The following is a 19,486-nucleotide window of genomic DNA, read 5'->3' as shown; positions in this document are numbered from 1 at the left end:
GGCACCTCTGCTGCAAGGCAGCTCATCCCCCACTGCTCTCTGAATGTAGGGGAACATCCTTCCCATCAGGGCCCTCAGAGCCAGGCCTGTGTTTTAATTATCTGGAAGCAGGCAGTCATTTTGTAGGGGAAGAAAAATGACAGTAACACAAAGGTGGTGGGAGCCCTCTCCAATTCAGCACAACTGTCGGTGGTGATTTATGGGCTCCCGAATTCCCCAGCTGCTCACATCAGTACTCACATCAGACATCACCAGCACCTCCTTTCAAGACTCCTCTTGCATTGTAGCCAGAAAGCCCAAATATCTGGGAACTTCTTTCTAGGAGTCTAATGAACCAATTTCCCCTTCACACGGTGAACACGAAGATACCAAGGCTAATCTGACATTGTAGCAGGTTAAGGTGATTTCACCATCCCTAAGCCTCCCTTTAATAATTTACGTATATTTTCTAAGACCTAAAACCCTGTCAAAACCGGGGAAGAGTCTCCCAAGGCAATAAATTAGCCAAAATGCCAGGCCACTAACTCAACATTGTGATACGTTAGCCTAAATATGCCTTTCCTGCTTGTTTTTGCCACAGTGGATCTTTGTGTTTGGCAATTAGCCGTTGGGTGGAGAAGACCCAGCCTGCCTCTGGTCTGAGGCCTGGGCTGTGTCCATCCTCACAGCTGGAGGGCCTGCTGTTGTTACCTCGTTTACAACTTTATAATTAGCTTTCAGCTTTGTGCCATGTCCTCCTAAGGGATGGCTCCTTTTCTGCCACTCGCTCATTTGTAGCTGCGACTTTTACAAATTAAAACAGAGAAACTAAAATAAATAAATAAATAAACAAATAAAACAGAGAAACTTCTAGACAAATGAAAACATGTTTTATTTACAAGAAAAAAGTCTGTACACTGTGTATACATAAAAATATACAAAACCAAAATAGAAAATATCAAAGGTGTTAAAATGCATACAAACACTTTTAAAATGTGACTCCTGGAAAAACTTCAGGCCTTAATTAATTGGAAGAGTACACATTTCAGTTTAAAAATTATCATACAAAAAAATTCCCTGTTAAAAAAGTTCACTGGTTCCCACCGGGGAAATTTCTTAAGTATTTTAGCGAGAATAAAACAGGATGTGTGGTATCATAAATGTTAGGTTTTAGCACTACAGTGCGGCTAATTTGTTTGAAACCTACCAGGTAAGAAGAAGACTGTTTTCCACAGAACCAATATTCATTTTTCCCCTCAACCTTGTAAAAGCCATGAGCTATAATAAGTATCCTTCCCATCAACGTTCAGCGTTACATTAGGCTTCTGATGAGGTTACAACGTTCAGGTAGTGGTTCTACCTGCATAGTGCCTTTTAAATATTCCTGCCATACTTTAAAACATGTCCAGGGTGTGTTAGAATATCAGTGTGTTGGAAGACTGATTTTTTTTTTTAAATAGAAGGACATATATCATTTGTTTTCTTCTATTAAAAAACTGGCACTTGCATAATTAAAATAAAATTTATTGTAAAGGTTTCAGGAATAAAGTTTGATGAAAAAAGACAATATAAAACCAACCATGTGTGTAGATATGTATATATACAATTATATAACTATATCTACATGCACACTTTTATAACAAAAGTAAGAACTATAGCAATGTCTTTAATTCTTTAAATTCTATCATTCCAAGCCTGTAGGAGGAGTATTCTGGATTATTATTTCTTGCTAAAAGGCTTCATTCATTTAATAAAACAAGAATCAGAACTTACATTTTATCCTTGAATTCACAGAGAGATACCTTTCATTTACCAATTGCGTAAATAATGCCCAAGTGACAAGAACATGCAGAGTATTTTTGCAATGGAGATGTCCAGAATATAAAAAAGAAAAACCAAGTCTGAACTCAGGCACATTTTACCTAAGTGATCAATTTCTAAATGCAGCTGCCTTCATTGGCTATTAACAACTGAGCAAGAGCTCAAACCTATCAGAAAGTGGAAAGTCAAATCAGATAATACAAGACATAGAGACTGTTTGGCCTGTCACGGATTTCTTGAGAATTCCCCATGTTCCTCTCTCTGTCTCTTCCCATAGCTAAGCAGAAATGGGACCAGGTCACTTTGTCCACCAACCTCAAACACGCACTGTGTGTCGATCTCTAAGAAAGGCTGGAGAGAGAGCTGTAATCATGTCATTTGTGCCTAGAAAATGCTTCCATCATATGCCATTACTCACATGAGACTGATCCCACTTAATGCAGCCAAACAGGACCTAATTAATTCAGTGGATGTAAGTGTTCCTGCCCGGAAGGGTCAGCCAACAACATAAGGTATTAATCTGTTCCACTAGAGTGAACTGGCTCATAAACACGTAATGGAGCAACCCCATGGTGGCTTTAAACAGTTACTTTCATTTCCCAATTTTGAAAATACTAACGATTATTTCAGAACCGTTTTGTCCAGACGCTATGGCTACAATGACAGATGATGACTGGTGAGTTCAGGATTGATTAAATGTCTGGCTCAGAGACCTAGGGCATGAGACACTCGAAGTGCCGTGACTGAAGCAGGGCTCCCGGAGCTCTGCATCCAGGCAGAAAGGAAAGACTCAGTAATTGAAACATGTGCAAAAGTCCCTCACTTGGCTTAATACATGTCCTTGATGTTGCATGATGCATATATGCAACTTTAATTGACCACCTTGTGACCGAGGCATGAAGTTCCTGATAAAAGCAGCTCTGTAAGGACTTAGTGGGGAAGGTGAGGTACACAGGGCCAACACTGGTATTCCCTGGGGCCTGGGGACCATTGGACACCTACTGAACCCCACCCTCATACCTAGTAGAGGGACCAGGGAAACTAGTCAGTGAGAACCTACATAAAGATGAGTTGTCCTTCTTGGTCAACATTGGTATCTTTGTGATAATAGCCACCACTACAACAAACGATGGAGTGAAATTACCTTGAATTGTAAAGCAATGTGACCTTTGCTAGTCTTCTGCGTGCAAGAAGGACACCTAATGGCTTCAGGTTGCACGTTAGGGTTTTTATCAGTATCCCTTCCAGAAGCGGATGGAGCGTTCAGTGAGGGACAGAGCCTGCGACAAATGTACTAGGACAGCATTCATTGTTATCCACTCCATGGAAGAGCTGTGTGTTTACTGCAATTCCATAAATGTAGCCTTAGAAGGTCTTAATCATTGTCTGGCAAAATACTGCCACTTAGGACCAATTTAGCTAATACTAGATGCAGTCATCATGTTAACGATAACTGCCTGATATTTTTGGAAGGCAAAAGAATTTAAACTCTCTCAAAGAGAAGACTGCCCAGCCACACTATATTAATATGTGTACCACATTTTCTGAATGCTTAACAGACCCTGATTCCCAAGAGTCTTTAAGGCCATAATAAATTCAAAAAATTTTAATTAAATTTCCTTTATGCTCTTCAGTCTTTCTTGTAACCTCAGTGAGACTGAAAGGACTTTTTAAAAGTATACACGTTACAACAAAATGCTACTTAAAAATCTCTAAAGTAAAAAAAAAAAAAAAATCTCTAAAGTGTTTTCTGGGGCTTTTGAACTTGAATATTTATATGGACCTCCAATGAATTTTCCTCTAATCAAGCTCTTATGTCACCAAAGGGAGTTGTCCTGGGTAATGAGGTCAGAAGGAAATCCACTGGGAAGACTATGAAATGTCATGGACATTTGAAGGCAGAGTCTGGAAGGTCCAGGGAGAAGAAAGGCCATGGGAGGACTGCTCAGCATGATCAGAGCTACGTTACAAGCCTCCAGTCACTGAACTCCTTACTCACTACACATGGAGACAAGACAAAGTTCTTTCAGGAAATCAGAGAGAAAAATGGCTTGACCATGTCAGCTCACATATAAGCTCATGTGTAGGATAAGATTACTGATTTCTTTTCAGAGATCTGGGAAGAAAGCTCACAAAATGGGCTTTTAGTGGATGCTGTCATGAAGGAAACTGCTCAATTACTCCTCTGCTTCACTATTATAATAAGACAGGGGAGATGCCTATTGCCCAACCCCATTTCTGGAGAGTGAGACTAGCCAAATAGAAGCGGTAAGTTTCTCTAAACCATTCTTGCTCAAGAAAGGAGTTTTGAGAGCACTCAGGAAAAAACCAATCCTGCAACAGAAAAACCTTTCTCACCAAGCTCTCCTGACATTCATGCACTTGCAAGGGAGAACATTTTTAATTAAAAAAGCCTTACCTGTACTGCTGAGATATGTTTTGGTTATATAGTGAGATACTGTGTTTAATTAATGGATTCCAAAATGTTTCTGTTTCACTACATTCATAGAAAAAGATTGTTTTTCAATGTATCAGTCATTAAAGTTGAGATTAAAAACAAGACAAGACAGATCTGAATATAGCTAATGTATGGGGGTGACTACTTCCTCCCCTCTAGCTGCCTTTGCCTCTCAAACATATAAGTGTTTTCCTGTGTGGTTAAAGGTCAACGTTTTCACACAATTTTATTTAACTATATGGCTTGTATGTTGCTAACATAAAATATATTTGTGAAAACAGACAGGATTCCTCAAGGTCTGTCTGCCGGGAGAATTAGGGAAAATCCAGTACACCACTGCTGGGTTTCCAGCAGCTGATGTTGACCTGAAAGAAATCTCCATGAAAGAGACAGGCATGTATCCCCAGAAGCACAGAGTGAAGGCTCCGTATTCCCTCCTTCTAGACTAGAAGGAGCCCTCCCCCATAGCGGGGGGGTGGGGGCAAGGGTCCACGGGCGTAACAGTGTGAGGGCTGTGGGAAGGACTGGCAGCTGAGGAGGTACAATGCAGGAAAGCTGGAGCTGTGAACATTCTGGCCCTGGGCCACCCTGCAGCCCCCTGATTCTGGATTTACTTGCCAGAGTAATAAAATATTGCAGCAAAACAAAGTGTCTCCACTGTAGTGTTATTCCAGTGTTGGCTTTTTCTTGGACTGCTTGAGATGGATGCTTTATGGTTATAGAAATCTATCCTAATACACAAAAAGCAAAGCTTGGGTGGGGAATGGGAGGCAGAGCTGAGGAATGCAACCGTGTATCAACATGCACATCTCTCAACATATGTGGGGGATTTTGCTATTAAAATAAACACATCTGAGTGATAATTCAGATGCACGTCATAAATGCTCGGATCTTTAATAATGAGTGAATGTACAAGTGACACGTTAAGTGATCCTGCACCTCAACATGGGCGTATAAACCATTTCGTAATATCAGGTACATCACTGAAACCTGTAGCTGAAACCAAACCAGATAAGGGGTGTCTACGGCGTAAGTAAAGCAAAGGTTTACGTTTCTGGAGGTATAGTACCCATTGGTCATACGTTTGCTTCTTCCTTCCTTCTTCTTCTTCTTCTTCTTCTTTTTTTTTTTTTTTTTTTTTGCATCTTTCTTGAGCTTTTTTTTTTTTTCCTTTTAAATTCCATTTCTGTATTCAAAACAGTAATAAATACTCAATGGCTTAGAAAAAGAACAATTCTCGTGGCCACCACTAAGTTAGAGTCTAAAGAGCGCAGACTACACTGCCTAACACGTATCTTCAAGTATTCTCCCGGACGTCGGGTAGGACAGTAGTACCTTATTGCACGTGGCCTCTCCGGAGCGTGGGTTCAGGAGGGCGCACCTGCGGGGTTGGGCGCGGGGCAGCGCACGGCCCGGAGCCCCGGCAGGACCACCTTCCCCTTGCGGTGTAGGTCCCCCTGGGCGCCCGTGTTCAGCCGCTGCACCAGCAGCTTCTCGTAGAGCAACGGGTGGTAGGCGCCCAGCGTGCAGGCCGCGTCGTAGTACAGCTCGTGGTAGTGGCACAGCTCCGTCTGCCGGATGGACGGGATGTATTCGTACACGTGCACTTCGCTGCACATGGACATCATGATGAGGATGCCTGCCTCGGAAAAGAAAAGTAGCCGATCAACAACTCCAAGCAGGAGGGAGGATGTTTTGGAGCGAGGCGGGGGGAATGGCTGCACCTGCTCTGCGCCCGCTTTCTTGTCACTTAGACATTTGCCGGGTCAGAACCTCCAGGAGTGGCCTCTCTGCAGTCCGTGGGGTGCGGGCACCCACAGAGACATGACACCATTAGACCTTCACACATCTGGTTGATCACTGTGTGCGGGGCAGCGAGGGAGGAGGAGACGGGGGTGCCCGGTTTAACAAGAAGACAATCCAGTGAGCCACAGATTTGCCTTCCCCCAAGTTAGAGTATCATGAGTCACCGTCCTCACGCAGGCAGCTTCTGTTCTCATTTGCAAGAGCAGTTTCCAAAGAAACACGTTAGAAAAAACTGCCTATAAAATAGTTGCTTGATTATAACTGATTACAGGATAGTTGTCTGAATGGAAAGAGATGGAATTGGGGACGCAGAGTTTAAGATTCAGATTATCAAAATTATTTATCTCCCTGGAACTGTCAATATTAAAGTTGCTTTAATTTTTCCTCTTTTTAAAAATGTTTCAAATAGAGAGCTATCAAACCTCTTCGTCAGTGAGCTAATCTAGCTTTTTTTAAAAAAGATTTTATTTATTTAGAGAGAGACAGAGAGCACAAGCAGAGGGCAGGGGTAGAAGGAGACGCAGACTCCCTACTGAGCAGGGGGCCCAGCAAATCTAGTTCTTGATTTAGAAGGGCTAATGGGTTTTCTTTTCCCAGCACCACCACCACCTTTGTTAACATCCTTTAAACTTTAAAAAAACATATATGCTCATCCCTTTCACAAAAGAGCTATCTTTCTTATAAAAAACATAGTCACAACAATTAGTTCCTGTTAAATGGCAGTATCTGTCTGCAGAGGACAATCGTGTTTCTAATTAATCAATCATGAAAATTCTCACAACCAGAGAAAGTTATGCATAAGGGCCACTGGGACAGAAGAGAGAAGGGGCCTCAATTTGCCCGGAGTCCAGAGGAGCTTCCTAGCAGACAACGGGAAGAACAGAAGCAGAAGAAGGGGTGCTGGTCCACAGGTGACAATGGCATTCTGTATAGAAACCTTTAAAGGTGTCACTCAGGAGCCATGACACAGTACTACGGCTGAGAATAAAACATACTCCTAACAGAGAGAAGGAGGTATTTCAGTTCAAATTCTAAGAAGCAAAAATGTCCTCCACAGCTCTGTCAGAACAAGTTACTGGTCTGTTCCTTTCTTTTTCCTCCCACAACCCATTTCTTCCTCCTTATCAGCTGACCTACTGCCAGGTTGCGGCCCCTTCCTTGGGATGCCTGAAGGGGATGGTGATTCAGGGGGAGCCAAGGACCAGCATCTCCCTCCCAAAGTCACCAAGGTGAGTGGGTATCATCACCTGAACATGTAGCACAGGCGATAAAGAAGTCTTTCTCTTCTGATGAGCATTGACTGCTCTAGAAATACTTTTTCCCTCCTCCTGATAAAATCACCTATTGATTGACATGGTGAATGAGAAAGCCATGTGCCCAGGGAGCATCAAATTCTCCCTTTGATCCTGGTTACTTTATACTTGCAGCAAACAAGAGCCCCTCTGATGTGTATGTTTTTTCTCGATGAGGGGCACAAGGCCTGTGTCTATGGAGCTGAGGATGGCTCCAGTGTTTTCTAATCAGGAGCTCTAGAACAAGTTCTTGTACCACATCACGGAGCTAGCTGCTCTCCCTCCCCTGGGCATGGCGCATGGCTATGCCAGCTGTGCAGAAAGGAACCACATCAAAGGATCCTAGCCATCATTCACACACCTAGACACCTTCCATTAATACAATTAATACAACAAGTTTCCCGCAGATGGCAGTGCAGAGGCTTCAAGGGTGTCCTGCACAAAGGCATCTCAAAACCTAGCAATGGAACTATACCTAGAAACCACAGGTCTCTTTTAGCTGGAGTGTGTTGTGAGCCAATGACACAACCTCCCCCATGAGGGCTGAAGTCAAATGGGTACAAGTTATCACCTTTGCAACTAAGGTCCTTGGGGTGGCTGGCTTTCAAAAGTTAATCTCTTACTTGAGAAATGTATTATTGGAGAGCCAATAACATGGCTCTCTTCCTAAAGCAGTTCTCAAACTCTGGCATGAAAAAGAATGACCGGGCAGCTTGCTAAATGTCCATTCTTGGGACTTGTACCCAGTTCCAGAGATTTGGGTTCCACTGGTTTATGTTGGGGTCCAGGAAACTGCATTTTTAACAAACATTCCTAAGCTATTTGTGGGGAAGGGCCATGGAAAAAAGAAAAAGTTCAATGAATCACAGACCATTACTTCCATAAAATATAACCCAATGATTTGCTAGAAAAATGAACACATATTTGGATGCCATGCTATGTTAAGTTACTACACAAGTCTGTAAATAGTTTCAATTTCTATAATGATCTGCTTGTAGAACAATGACTAATGTTTCCGGACCAATGCTGGCTCACTTCCCATGCTTTGAGGACCATTCTTTGGGGACCATGATGGTATTAACACACATATTCTTTGAAAAAGTAGACTGTAAGGAATTCCTCTGCTGCCTCCTAAGTAGCCTGACATTCCACATTAGATTAAATCTAGAGCGGAACTGCAATCCACACCTAAGTGAGAAGATCTGTAGGTAGTCTCTCTAGTCTTTACTATTGTCTTGGTCCCAAAAAGCACGGACAAAGGGCACCTGGATGGCTCAGTTGGTTAAGCATTCAACTCTTAATTTGGGCTCACGTCATGATCTCAGGACGGTGAGATGGAACCTCACATCGGACTCCATATACCCACTTAAGATTCTCTTTCTCCCTCTCCATCTGTCCCTCTCTCCCTCTCTTCTTGCACTCTCTCTCTAAAAAGAGAAGAAAAAGAAGAAGAAGGAGAAGAAGAAAAGAAAAAAAGCATCTACTAAGATGTTTGAATCTGACTTTTTTTTCTAGAAAGTTTCCCAGATAAAATTTTCACTCTTACATTTTAAATAATGCATTTGCTATATACACAATACAGATTTTGTCAGGAGACTAGGCAAGAAGTTAGTTTCACTGTGAGTAAATAGGTACATTTTAGCATTCTCATATATAAATACCTTGTATTTTACAATAACTTCTAGAGCTTCAGAAATGCAGAAACTTGATGTTGAGTTCATGAGAGTCCAAAATGGAAGCCAAAAGAAATTAAGAGTGTGGGTTCTTGCCTTGAGTTATCTGCACAATCCCTCCTGATCTTTCCCTATATGATACAGACTTATAACAGCTGTTTTCCTTCCCATCTGTACTCATGTGAACTTGTGGCTTCTGTAACCATGGGCCTAGAGCATCCTAAAACTTACATAATAGCAGAATCTGCTCTAAGTGTTTAAGTGGCAGCCAGCTGTCGTGCTGATATCATAATTGGTAGGGCAATACCTTCAAAGGGAAGGGAAAAATTAATTTACCATTTGTTGGGTACATGTAAAAGGTGGACAAGATTTACGGTACCAAAGCTGGAGAATACTCTTCTCATTTTGAACTTTTTTCAGACAGCATGGTCAATTCATTTGGCATATGCACACGCTGCTTTTCAATTTATTAAAGTCGTTATTACACATGGTTTTGAATCAGACTCTGTCATATAATAAATGCTGAAAATCACTATTACTAAATGTGGTCAAATCTACACATCAGTTACCCTTAGAGTTAACAGTACTAAGCCACACACAAAATCCTAAAGACGAAATTTCTTCTTGTTTTGCAAAAAGAAACTAGGTAAACATCAATATTTGGAGTTCTATAATGACCCTGGCACAGTTCACAGAGTGTTTGTTAGGGAATGGGGGTGTGGGTGTAGGCACTGCAGGGAGGCAGAGTAGGGATGGGGCTGGCAAAGATCAAAGCCTTCATGTTCTGCTGGAGGCCTCTTCAATTAAATTCAACATTTATTAAACTGGGCACAGTGCTAATCATTGGGGATTAAGAGAAAGTCTAAGAAAAGAAAGAAAGTAAATTAAAGAACTAACCTTTAAATTTAAAAACAGGTAGTGAGCCCATAACCTACAATTTTGTGGACCACTTGAAGAAAGTGTTTTACATAACGCACCAAGAAAAAAATGTTTGAGTACTACCACCAGAATTGCTTTTGTAAATGTTGTGATGCTGAGCCTATTATCCACAAATGATGTAAATACCAACAACACATGGTTCCCAGATGTCCTGTGAATTACCACCAATTAGAGTACCATGTTAAGAGTACCCAACTCATCCCCAGGTTTGCTGATTCACTAGGAGGACCTACAGGACCCAGTATTTAGTGATACTCAGCTATGATTTATTAAAGCAAAAGGATACAAGGCAAAATCAGCAAAAGTCCAGAGGAAACTAAGGCCAAGTTTCTACTCCCAAATGAGTCACACAGGATTTGCTTGATACCCCTAGCGACACATGTAAAATGCTGCCAATCAGGGAAGCTTTGGAGAGACTCAGTACTCAAGTTTTTACTGGGAACTGGTCATGTTGGCAGTCTCTGCCTGGCACATACCAAAATTCCAGGCTTCCAGAATGAAAGCAGGTGTGCAACATAAACCATACTACTTACATAAACAGTCTAGGCATGGTGAACTACTCTTATCAGTTATAGGGTTGGAAACATTCCCAAATCAAATATCCCAGATGCCAGCGAAAGGCCAACTTTGTAAGCATGCCTTCCTAAAGATCAGCAGTCAGGCCTGCCAGGTTAAATCTTTTCTGCAAAGATACCATATATGGATAAATTCAAAGTATCATGTTACTTCATAATTAATTCTCCATGCCAGACCAATATGGGGAATTCACATCTGGTTATGCTAAAAATGTTTTTATTCTTTTTTTCATTTCCTCTCTTAGGACTGCTCAGGATTACCTAAAATAAAAAAAAAAAGTACAAATAATTTAATTCTATTTGGTAAAGAATTTCTTATTTTTTTTTTCGGTAAAGAATTTCTTAAAAGAAAAAATTACTTAAACCTTTATGTTACGTAATTTTGTTTATGGACTACCACAAAGTAACTGCTTTCATCACTAATAAAATTTTACCGCTTTCACCCAGCATTCAAAGAGGAATTAATACCAATCCTTCTCAAACTCTTCCAAAACACAGAGGAAATGGGAACACTTCCAAATTCATTTTGCGAAGCTAGCATTACCCTGATACTCAAACCAGACAAGGACACCAAAATAAAAGAAATTATAGGCCAATATCCCTGATAAACATATGTGCAAACATGCTCAACAAAATATCAGCAAACCAAATCCAACAATATATTAAAAGGATCACATACCACAATCAAGTAGGATTTGTCCTGGGATGTAAGGATGATTCAGCATTGATAAATCAATTGATGTGATAGATCACTTTAACAAAATTAAGGATAGGGCAGTCCGGGTGGCTCAGCAGTTTAGCGCCATCCAGGGCGTGATCCTAGAGACCTGGAATCGAGTCCCAAGAAAGGCTCCCAGCATGGAGCCTGCTTTTCCCTCTGCCTGTGCTCTGCCTCTCTCTGTGTGTCTCTCATGATTAAATAAATAAAATCTTAAAAAAAATTAAGGATAAAAATTACAGTAGATGTAGAAAAGCACGACTAACTTCAACATCCATTTATGATAAAAGTTCTCAACAAAATAGGCATAGAGGGAATGTACCTCAACATAATAAATGTAGCCCACAGCTACATTATATACAATGATGAAAAGCTAAAAGTTTTCCCTGCGAGATCAGGAACAAGACAAGAGGGTCCACTTTTGTCACTTTTATCCAACATAGTATTGAAATCCTTGCCAGAATAATTAGGCAAGAAAAAGAAATAAAAGTCATTCAGATTGGAAAGGAAGAAGTAAAACTGTCACTATTTGCAGATGACATGATATTAGATATACAAAACTATAAAGACCAGACCAAAAACTGTTAGAATTAAAAAATGAATTAACTAAAGCTGTGGAATACAAAATCAATACATAAAAATCTCTACACTAATAACAAACTATCAGAAAGAAAAACTAAGATAACAATCCTATTTACAACTGCATTATAAACAATACCTAAAAATAAATTTAATTAAGGATGTGAAAGATCTGCACACTGAAAACTGTAAGATACTGATGAAAGAAGCTGAAGAAGACACAAATAAATATAAAGATATTCCATGCTCCTGGACTGAAAGAATTAATATTTTAAAAATGCCACAGTACCCAAAGCAACCTACAGAGTCAATGCAGTCCCTATCAAAGTCCCAATGGCATTTTCCCCCACAGAAATAGAACAAACAATCCAATTAAAAAATTGGCAGAAGACTGAATAGACATTTGTCTAAAGAAAACATACAGATGACCAAGAGGTAAATGAAAAGATGGTCAACATCACTCATCAGGTAAATGCAACTCAAATGCACCTCACACCTGTTAGGATGGCTATCATCAAAGAGATAAGAAATAAAAGTGTTGGCAAGGGTGTGGAGAAAAAGAAACCCTTGTGCAGTGCCAATGGTATTGTAAATTGGTGCAGCCACTATGGAAAACAGTATGGCTATTCCTCAAAAAAATTAAAAATAGAATTACCTTATGATCCAGCAATTCCACTTTTCAGTATTTACCCAAAGAAAATGAAACCACCTGGAAAGATATCTGCATCCCTATGTTCACTGCAGCATTATTTACAATAGCCAAGATATGGAAACAGCCTAAGTGTCCTTGAAGTCACTGCTAAGTGATAAGGTAGATCTAGAAGGTCTTATGCTAAGTGAAATAAGTTAGACAGAGAAAGACAAATGCCATGTGATCTCATTTATATGTGGAATAAAAAAAAAGGAAAAAAAACCAAGAAACAAAAAACATAGATACAGAGAACAGATTAGTGGCTGCCAAAGTGGGGGTCATGGGAAAAACAGGCGAAGGGGGTCAAAAGGTACAAACTTCCAGTTATACAGTAAATATGTCACAGGATATAACATGCAGCATTGAGACTATAGTTAAAAATGCTGAATTACATATTGGAAAGTTGCTAAGAGAATAGATCTTAAAAGTTCTCAATCACAGGAAAGAAAATTCTGCAAACCAAGTGTGGTCACAGATGTTAACCAAACTTACTGTGGTGATCCTTTTGCAATATATGTAAATATCAAATAACCATGCTATATGGCTGAAACTAATGTAATGTTGCACATCAGTTAAACCTCAATAAAAAATATTCTTGCTTTTCACATGAAGCCAGACTTTCAGATAGGCAGATCAGTATTTAGACATTTTTTAGTGTATTTTTGTAACCCAATCTAATGGGCATGTGGCTAGCTTTTAATTTAAAGACTTTAAATCTTTAAATATGATTCAATTAACATTCAGTTTCTTTGGCCAGTTTTTACAAGTGAGTCCATACTAGGGATTCTTTGAAAGAAAAAGAAAAGGTGCACATTTTTCCAGACAATTATGACTCAAGAAGCATTCATTTGCCAAATTGCATCTTTAATTATTAATGCAATGTAATTATCAAACCAATTAAAAAGCATTTCAACCAGTCTTAATAAAATGTCATATTATATGACTCAGCATACTAGAAGTATATACACTTATTTATTTATTCTAAAATCAGGATAAAAAGCAAGCTGCAAACCATGTGCAGAGTATCACAAATTCTGAATGAATGAGGTTTCCTCTATAAAACTGTACTTTGCATACCTAGCTTTGTATTTAATGTGTTTTCAGACCTAGTATAGTGTAATCATTTATAGTCTTGATTTTAATTGTGATTAAAATTATCTTGCTGTCACCTGGCAAAATATTTAAAGTAACATCCAAAATATTCAGATTGATAGAATTTTCTCTTTAATGAATATATTCTTTCAATACAAAGCACAAGAAGCTGTGGATATAAACAACATAATGCAAGTGACAGACAAAATACTGGCTTACATCAATCACTTCCAGTTAACATGTGAACATAAGTCATAGGAAAGGTAAATTAGGAATTTCTGAGAATGACCAATACAACATACAAAACACATTTCTGAAGGAGTGGTCAGAGTGAAACAAAACCCGTGTCTGGAATATGCCAGTCTAATGGAAATCTAGCAGCTCTGTTAGGTTTCTCCTAAATTCATCATGAAATAGGAAAGCATGAGAACTATTCGCAGGATTATTTAAAAGCAAAAGGACAATTCCATTTCAAAGGACAATTCCAGAAAATATTTGTAATTAAAAAGTGGTTTGGAGATTTGAACTTGATGTAATATAATAATAATTTAAGAAGCATCTACCTTATTAGATAAAATCATATAATGCAAGGGCAATACTCAATGGTCAATTTTTCACTGATTAATATTGTATTATTTGATGATAACACACATTCAGGATTCATTATTCACACAGAAATGCAAAAAGCTGTTCCTAATCAATGTAACTGTGACACACTTTACACAATCCTAAAGATGAATGTTAAATGGCTTATTATTTTGCGTTAAACAACTGAGTTTGGGTGATATATTGGGAAATTAGAACCTCCAAAAGAAATACAAAATGGATAAGAAAGTTATGACTTGCCTTTAAGTCTATTATTTTTGTGCATATTCAAATAGCCTGAAATTATAGTGCCTGCATTTATGAATTCCAGAAATATTAATCATAATATAATCAGTAGTGTCTGCCTTTTAAAAAGTGGCAGGATGTGTTGGTGGTTTCTACAATAAAAATATTGTCAATTGGTCAACTGTAGATTTAAGTAGAGAATCTCCTCTCTGTGCTGCTGGTTGGGACCTGTACTCCCAGGCCTGCCTGCCTGCTGGTCCTTGGGCAGTGAGCTAGGGATGGTGAAGCTGGTGCCTCCTGGCTTGGCTGGATGCCCCACTGTCTGTAGGTGACAAACCAATCCAGCCATGCTCTATGATCCTAGGTGAGTTCACTGATCTTCTATAAAAATACATCTTTATGAGAACAAAATGGAAGCTGTGGGATTCCAAGTAAATTATTCCTTATCTTCAGCCAGGCTAAGGTACAGTCAAAATGACTTCAAAGTACCAAATAACAAGATAAATCTCTAGTATCCAACTAGGGAGGAAAGAAAGAAATGCTACTCCTCTGTGCATGAATAGCTCCCCAGTGGGCTGAGGGTGAGGAACCTAATAAGATGACAAAGTTGTTCCAGGGAAACAGTCCTAATGGATCATCAAAATTACCTTGATCCATGTGACTTCCTTTTAATTTACAAAATCCATGTGCATCCACCAGGTGTAAGAATCCCTTTGCTGCTTCTCTAGAGAAGAGCACGGTACACATAGCACATTTCCAGGGTATCTACTAGTGTTCCTCTTTCTGTGAACTGTAAGGGCAAATATGGCTCTGATTAGAAATTCAAAGAAAAAGCAGTGTGTCAACACTTAACCAACAGGCATCAAAATGCCATACATACCCTTTGCTCAGCACTAATATTCCTGGGAATTTATTTTAAGGACATGGTTTAAAGGAAAGAAAAGTCTATGTGCTCACATACAGAATAAACTATAGTATTGTTCGTACATAGATATAGTGAGGACTCATCAATATAATTGTTTGATGTGCTGATATGGTCTCTGTAATATCAAAGAGAACAAGTCTATTTTGTTGATTATGTATCTTAATGAAAGAACAGCGTTTTTATATTCACGAATATGGTTGTATTTGACCAAGCATAAAGTTTTAGATGAGGAACATTACAGTAATAGTGAACAGTAAACGTCAGCTATTGTGCTAAGCACATGGTAATACAAACACAAAGGCACTACTAGTATCTTCATTTTCTAGTTGAAAGAAGTGAGGTTCGGAGGTTTAGAGTAATTTGTTCAAGATCACATATTTAGTTGACTGGTAGAACCAAGGTTTGATTTTGGTCTCCATAGAGCCCAGGGTCTTAACCACAGCACACACATATAGTGATATGGGAAGAGGTGGGCATCTTTCTAAATGTGAGACCAGTTGAATCAGAGGTGAGAGTCTATAAGGTGACATAAATCACAATTCCCCATTCGTCTGTTCATCTCATTCATTCAGCAAACATTTATTGTGCACCTGTTGTGCAGTGCCACACGCTGAGGGAAGCTCATTCATTACAACAATGGTCTTAGTTTTAAAGATTTATTTACTTACTTGAGAGAGAGAAAGAGCACAGGTGGAGGGAGGGGCAGAGGGAGAGGGGCAGTGAGAATCTCAAGCAGACTACCTATTGAGTGTGGAGCCCGATGGGGGGCTTGATCCCACACCCTGAGATCATGACCTGAGCTGAAATCAAGAGTCAGACTCAACCAACGCAGGTGCCCTTCTTTACAACAATGTTAAAAAAACAGAACTCAAGATGTGGTCGAGATTTGGAAGAATATAGACTAAAATACAATCAGATGGCAATTCTGGGGGTGGTGGTGGGATTATTTGGTGCTTTAAAAAGAGGTTTAAATATTTAGTTATAATGTTATTTTCCCCTTTGCATAAGGCCTACAAAGGAGACTTCAAAAACGTTACAAAGAAAAATCATATAAAGCAAGACAGTCTCTTCCTTAAGGTTTGATGAAAACTTTGGACCAATATCTATGTTGGGATAAATAATCCCTAAATCTCCTTAAACTTCCATATGTTAATAATGATATTTCTTACAAAGTTAGTCAAGTTTTCACTAATTTTCCCATAATGACTTTGTTAACAAAAGTCAGAATATATTTATACAGTTATTTTAAGATATTTTGAAAGATAATTATCACTAATTGATGTCAAACTTTGAGTCAGTTTTTATGTTTAATTGCAGTGAATATTCATCATTTTAACAGTGATTCTTCAGAATATTTTGTTTGGTAGAGTAGTTTGATAGTAATACAGGCTTGACGTTATAAAAAAAGAAGAAAACATAGTTTAAAAATATTCGGTTAGAAATATGAGAGTACTAGCTTGAGTATACATCATAGATATTAAATCTTCAATAAGTATCTTATTAATATTAAATAAAGCTTGTAATGAAAGTATAGTTTAATTCACTTGATGTTAAAACGTGTTTACATTGTGTCAATATTAGAAAAATTGTTCATTATGTTCTCTAGTTTTATTATAAAAAAGCATACTAAATTAATAGCTTTGGTAAGTCCTTTACATATGTGAATTAGACACTTCTGGGGGCTCCTAGGTGGTTGAGTGCCTCTTGTTTCAGCTCAAGTCATGATCTCAGGGTCCTGAGATTGAGCTCCACATCTGGCTCTGCACTCAGCAGATTTCTCTCTCCCCCTCTCCCTCTCCCTCCTTCCACCTGCACACACACACACTCTCTCTCAAATAAATAAATCTTTTAAAAAAACAAATAAAAAAGAAACTTCTGGAATGTTTTTTCAGTAATAAAATGAGTTTCAGTGAAGAAGCTCTCAGAGTTTGTTTTCTTCAATGCTGGGTCAACATGTTCCTCAGATCCCAACTTACTGTTCTTTCTTTATAATCAGAGAAGGCAACTCCTGTTATTTGTAGATAAAACAAGAAGAATTTATTTAGGTGCAAATCAAATCTTTGTGCTCAGATCTGATCTTACGAGGACGTCTTGCCCATAAGAAAGAACCCAGGAAATAGTACAATGCATACTCGGGTATTGTGATCCAGGACAAAGAAAGCTGATGCAGAAATACTCTGAAGCCTACTCTAGGGAACATTCAGAATGGTGCAGTGGACAGAAGTTGCTTCTAGACTCTTCTCTACTTCAACACAGTAGTCTCTCCTCATCCTGCAGGTTCAGTTACCCAGAGCCACCTGCAGTCGGGAAGCAGACAATCTTCCTGGCTTATCATCAGAGGATCAATAGTGTCTAATCCCAAATCCCAGTGCCCACATCATTCCCCTCACTTCATCTCATCATGTGGGTATTTTATCATCCTCCACCATCACATGAAGAAAGGTGCATACAGTGCAGTAAGAGTTTGATAGACACTGTATTCACAAAACTCTTCTTGTGCTACATTGTTATAATTGTTCTATTTTATTATCAGTTATTGTTATTCACCTCTTACTGTGCCTAATTTATGAATTAAACTTTTTCATCAGTATGTATGTACAGGAAAGAACACAGTTGGAATAGGGTTTGGTACTATCTGAGGTTTTAGGCATCTGCTGAGGGTCTTGGAATGTATCCTCTACAGATGAGGGGGAGACTGTATTTATGACTTCTCTCTTCCCCACAGAAAACATTCATACCCACCAGAGCTCCAATCTACCAGGCAAGCCCTCATGATTTGTATGCCATGAAGGAGATGTCTGGGAAGGGCTGGGGTTCCTAATGAAGGTCCAAAGAGGATGTCATGCTTCTAGAATTAGAGATGTTGGCTGAACTATCTGCTTGAATATTACTGAGGATGGTTTCCTGCGATCAATGAGAGTTGTAACCTTGCTTATTGGTGCCCAAACTTACACCCAAACCATCAGTATATCTAAAGAATCTGGGTCCCAAGATGATAGAATCAACCAACCAAACCAACAAAAATCCACTTTTAAGAACATTTATAGCCAGCTACCATGTTTGACATTTTGCAAGCTTTCAGAACATGAAAGGAGTCTATCAGGAATGATGAGTAAATTTTTTAGCTATGTCTTCAAAGAAACAAAAGGAATAATGTAATTGGTAACATCCAGTGTTCTCCTACTTAGCCAAATGCTTATTACCTTGATGGTACCACGTCTATCAAGACAGGATCTGCAGACTAGATATGTAAAGTTCCCTCTATCTTTAAGATTCTAAAATGCTAGAATGGTAGTTCTCAACGCACAGAACAAGGACCAGCAGTATTAATATCACTTAAGAACCCGTTAGAAATGCAAATTCTTGCCCCCTCCACTTCCTCAGAAACTCTAGGGTGGGTGTTGTTGTCTGTTTTTGAAGGTGTGGTAGCCAGCCTCCAGCATGGCCCCCAAAGATCCCTACCTGTTGTTCGCATATTTGGTAGTTCCAACCCACAACAGAGGTACTGAATGATATAATAACCAGAATGTAGCCACAGTGATAGTTCATGACACTATACTAAGTACTGTGGCCTCCTCCTTGCTCTCTCACCTGGATTGCTTGCTGTAGGGAAGCCAGCTGCCATGTTGTAAGGACTTCCAAGTAGACCTAGAGAGGTCCATGTGATGAGGAACTGAGGCCTCTGGCGAACAGCCATCTTGTAATTGAGCCATTCAGAAAACAGATCGGCCAACCTGTGTCCAGACAGCTGCAGTGCAACCTCTATAAAGATACCACGTGAGCCATCCAGCCAGTCTGTTCCCACAACACTGACTACAGACACTGCACAAGATAAATGCTTATTCCTTCCAGTAGCTATGTTCTGGGGGTAATTTGCTTCATGGCATTAGATAACTAATACACAAGCCCTCTGAATGATTCTGATACATACTAAACCACTGAGCTAAAACCTTCATTCATTCTCCAAATAATTATTCCTTCCATTCTCCAAATAATTATTCCCATTCTTAGCTTAGCACACAGCAGGCTAAGAGCTAGGCTAAGAGTGGGAACAGAATAGACAAAACATGCTTCCTCGCCCTCAATACAGTTCGTTCTTTTCCTTCT

At 39.3% G+C, this 19,486-nt stretch overlaps 1 protein-coding gene across 4 annotated transcripts in view; it reads right to left on the bottom strand.

The window, feature by feature from the left end:
* Positions 1-1,351: 1,351 nt before the first annotated feature.
* ST6GAL2 (ST6 beta-galactoside alpha-2,6-sialyltransferase 2) overlaps positions 1,352-19,486 on the bottom strand; it is a 75,675-nt gene continuing 57,540 nt past the window's right edge. For 2 of the 4 annotated variants that reach the window (XM_038550873.1, XM_038550872.1), the window contains exon 6: positions 1,365-5,897. In XM_038550873.1, the coding sequence (XP_038406801.1) occupies positions 5,626-5,897 (272 nt within the window). In that variant the 3' untranslated portion in view covers positions 1,365-5,625. Of the gene's footprint in view, positions 5,898-13,369; positions 17,388-19,486 lie in introns of those variants that run through there. The other 2 variants (XM_038550875.1, XM_038550876.1) reach the window with 2 other exon arrangements.

This window comes from Canis lupus, chromosome 10 (assembly GCF_011100685.1).
Source record: "Canis lupus familiaris isolate Mischka breed German Shepherd chromosome 10, alternate assembly UU_Cfam_GSD_1.0, whole genome shotgun sequence".
Lineage (NCBI taxonomy): Eukaryota > Metazoa > Chordata > Mammalia > Carnivora > Canidae > Canis > Canis lupus.
The sequence above is the reverse complement of the archived record's forward strand: the minus strand, read 5'-3'. Positions and strand labels throughout refer to the sequence as shown.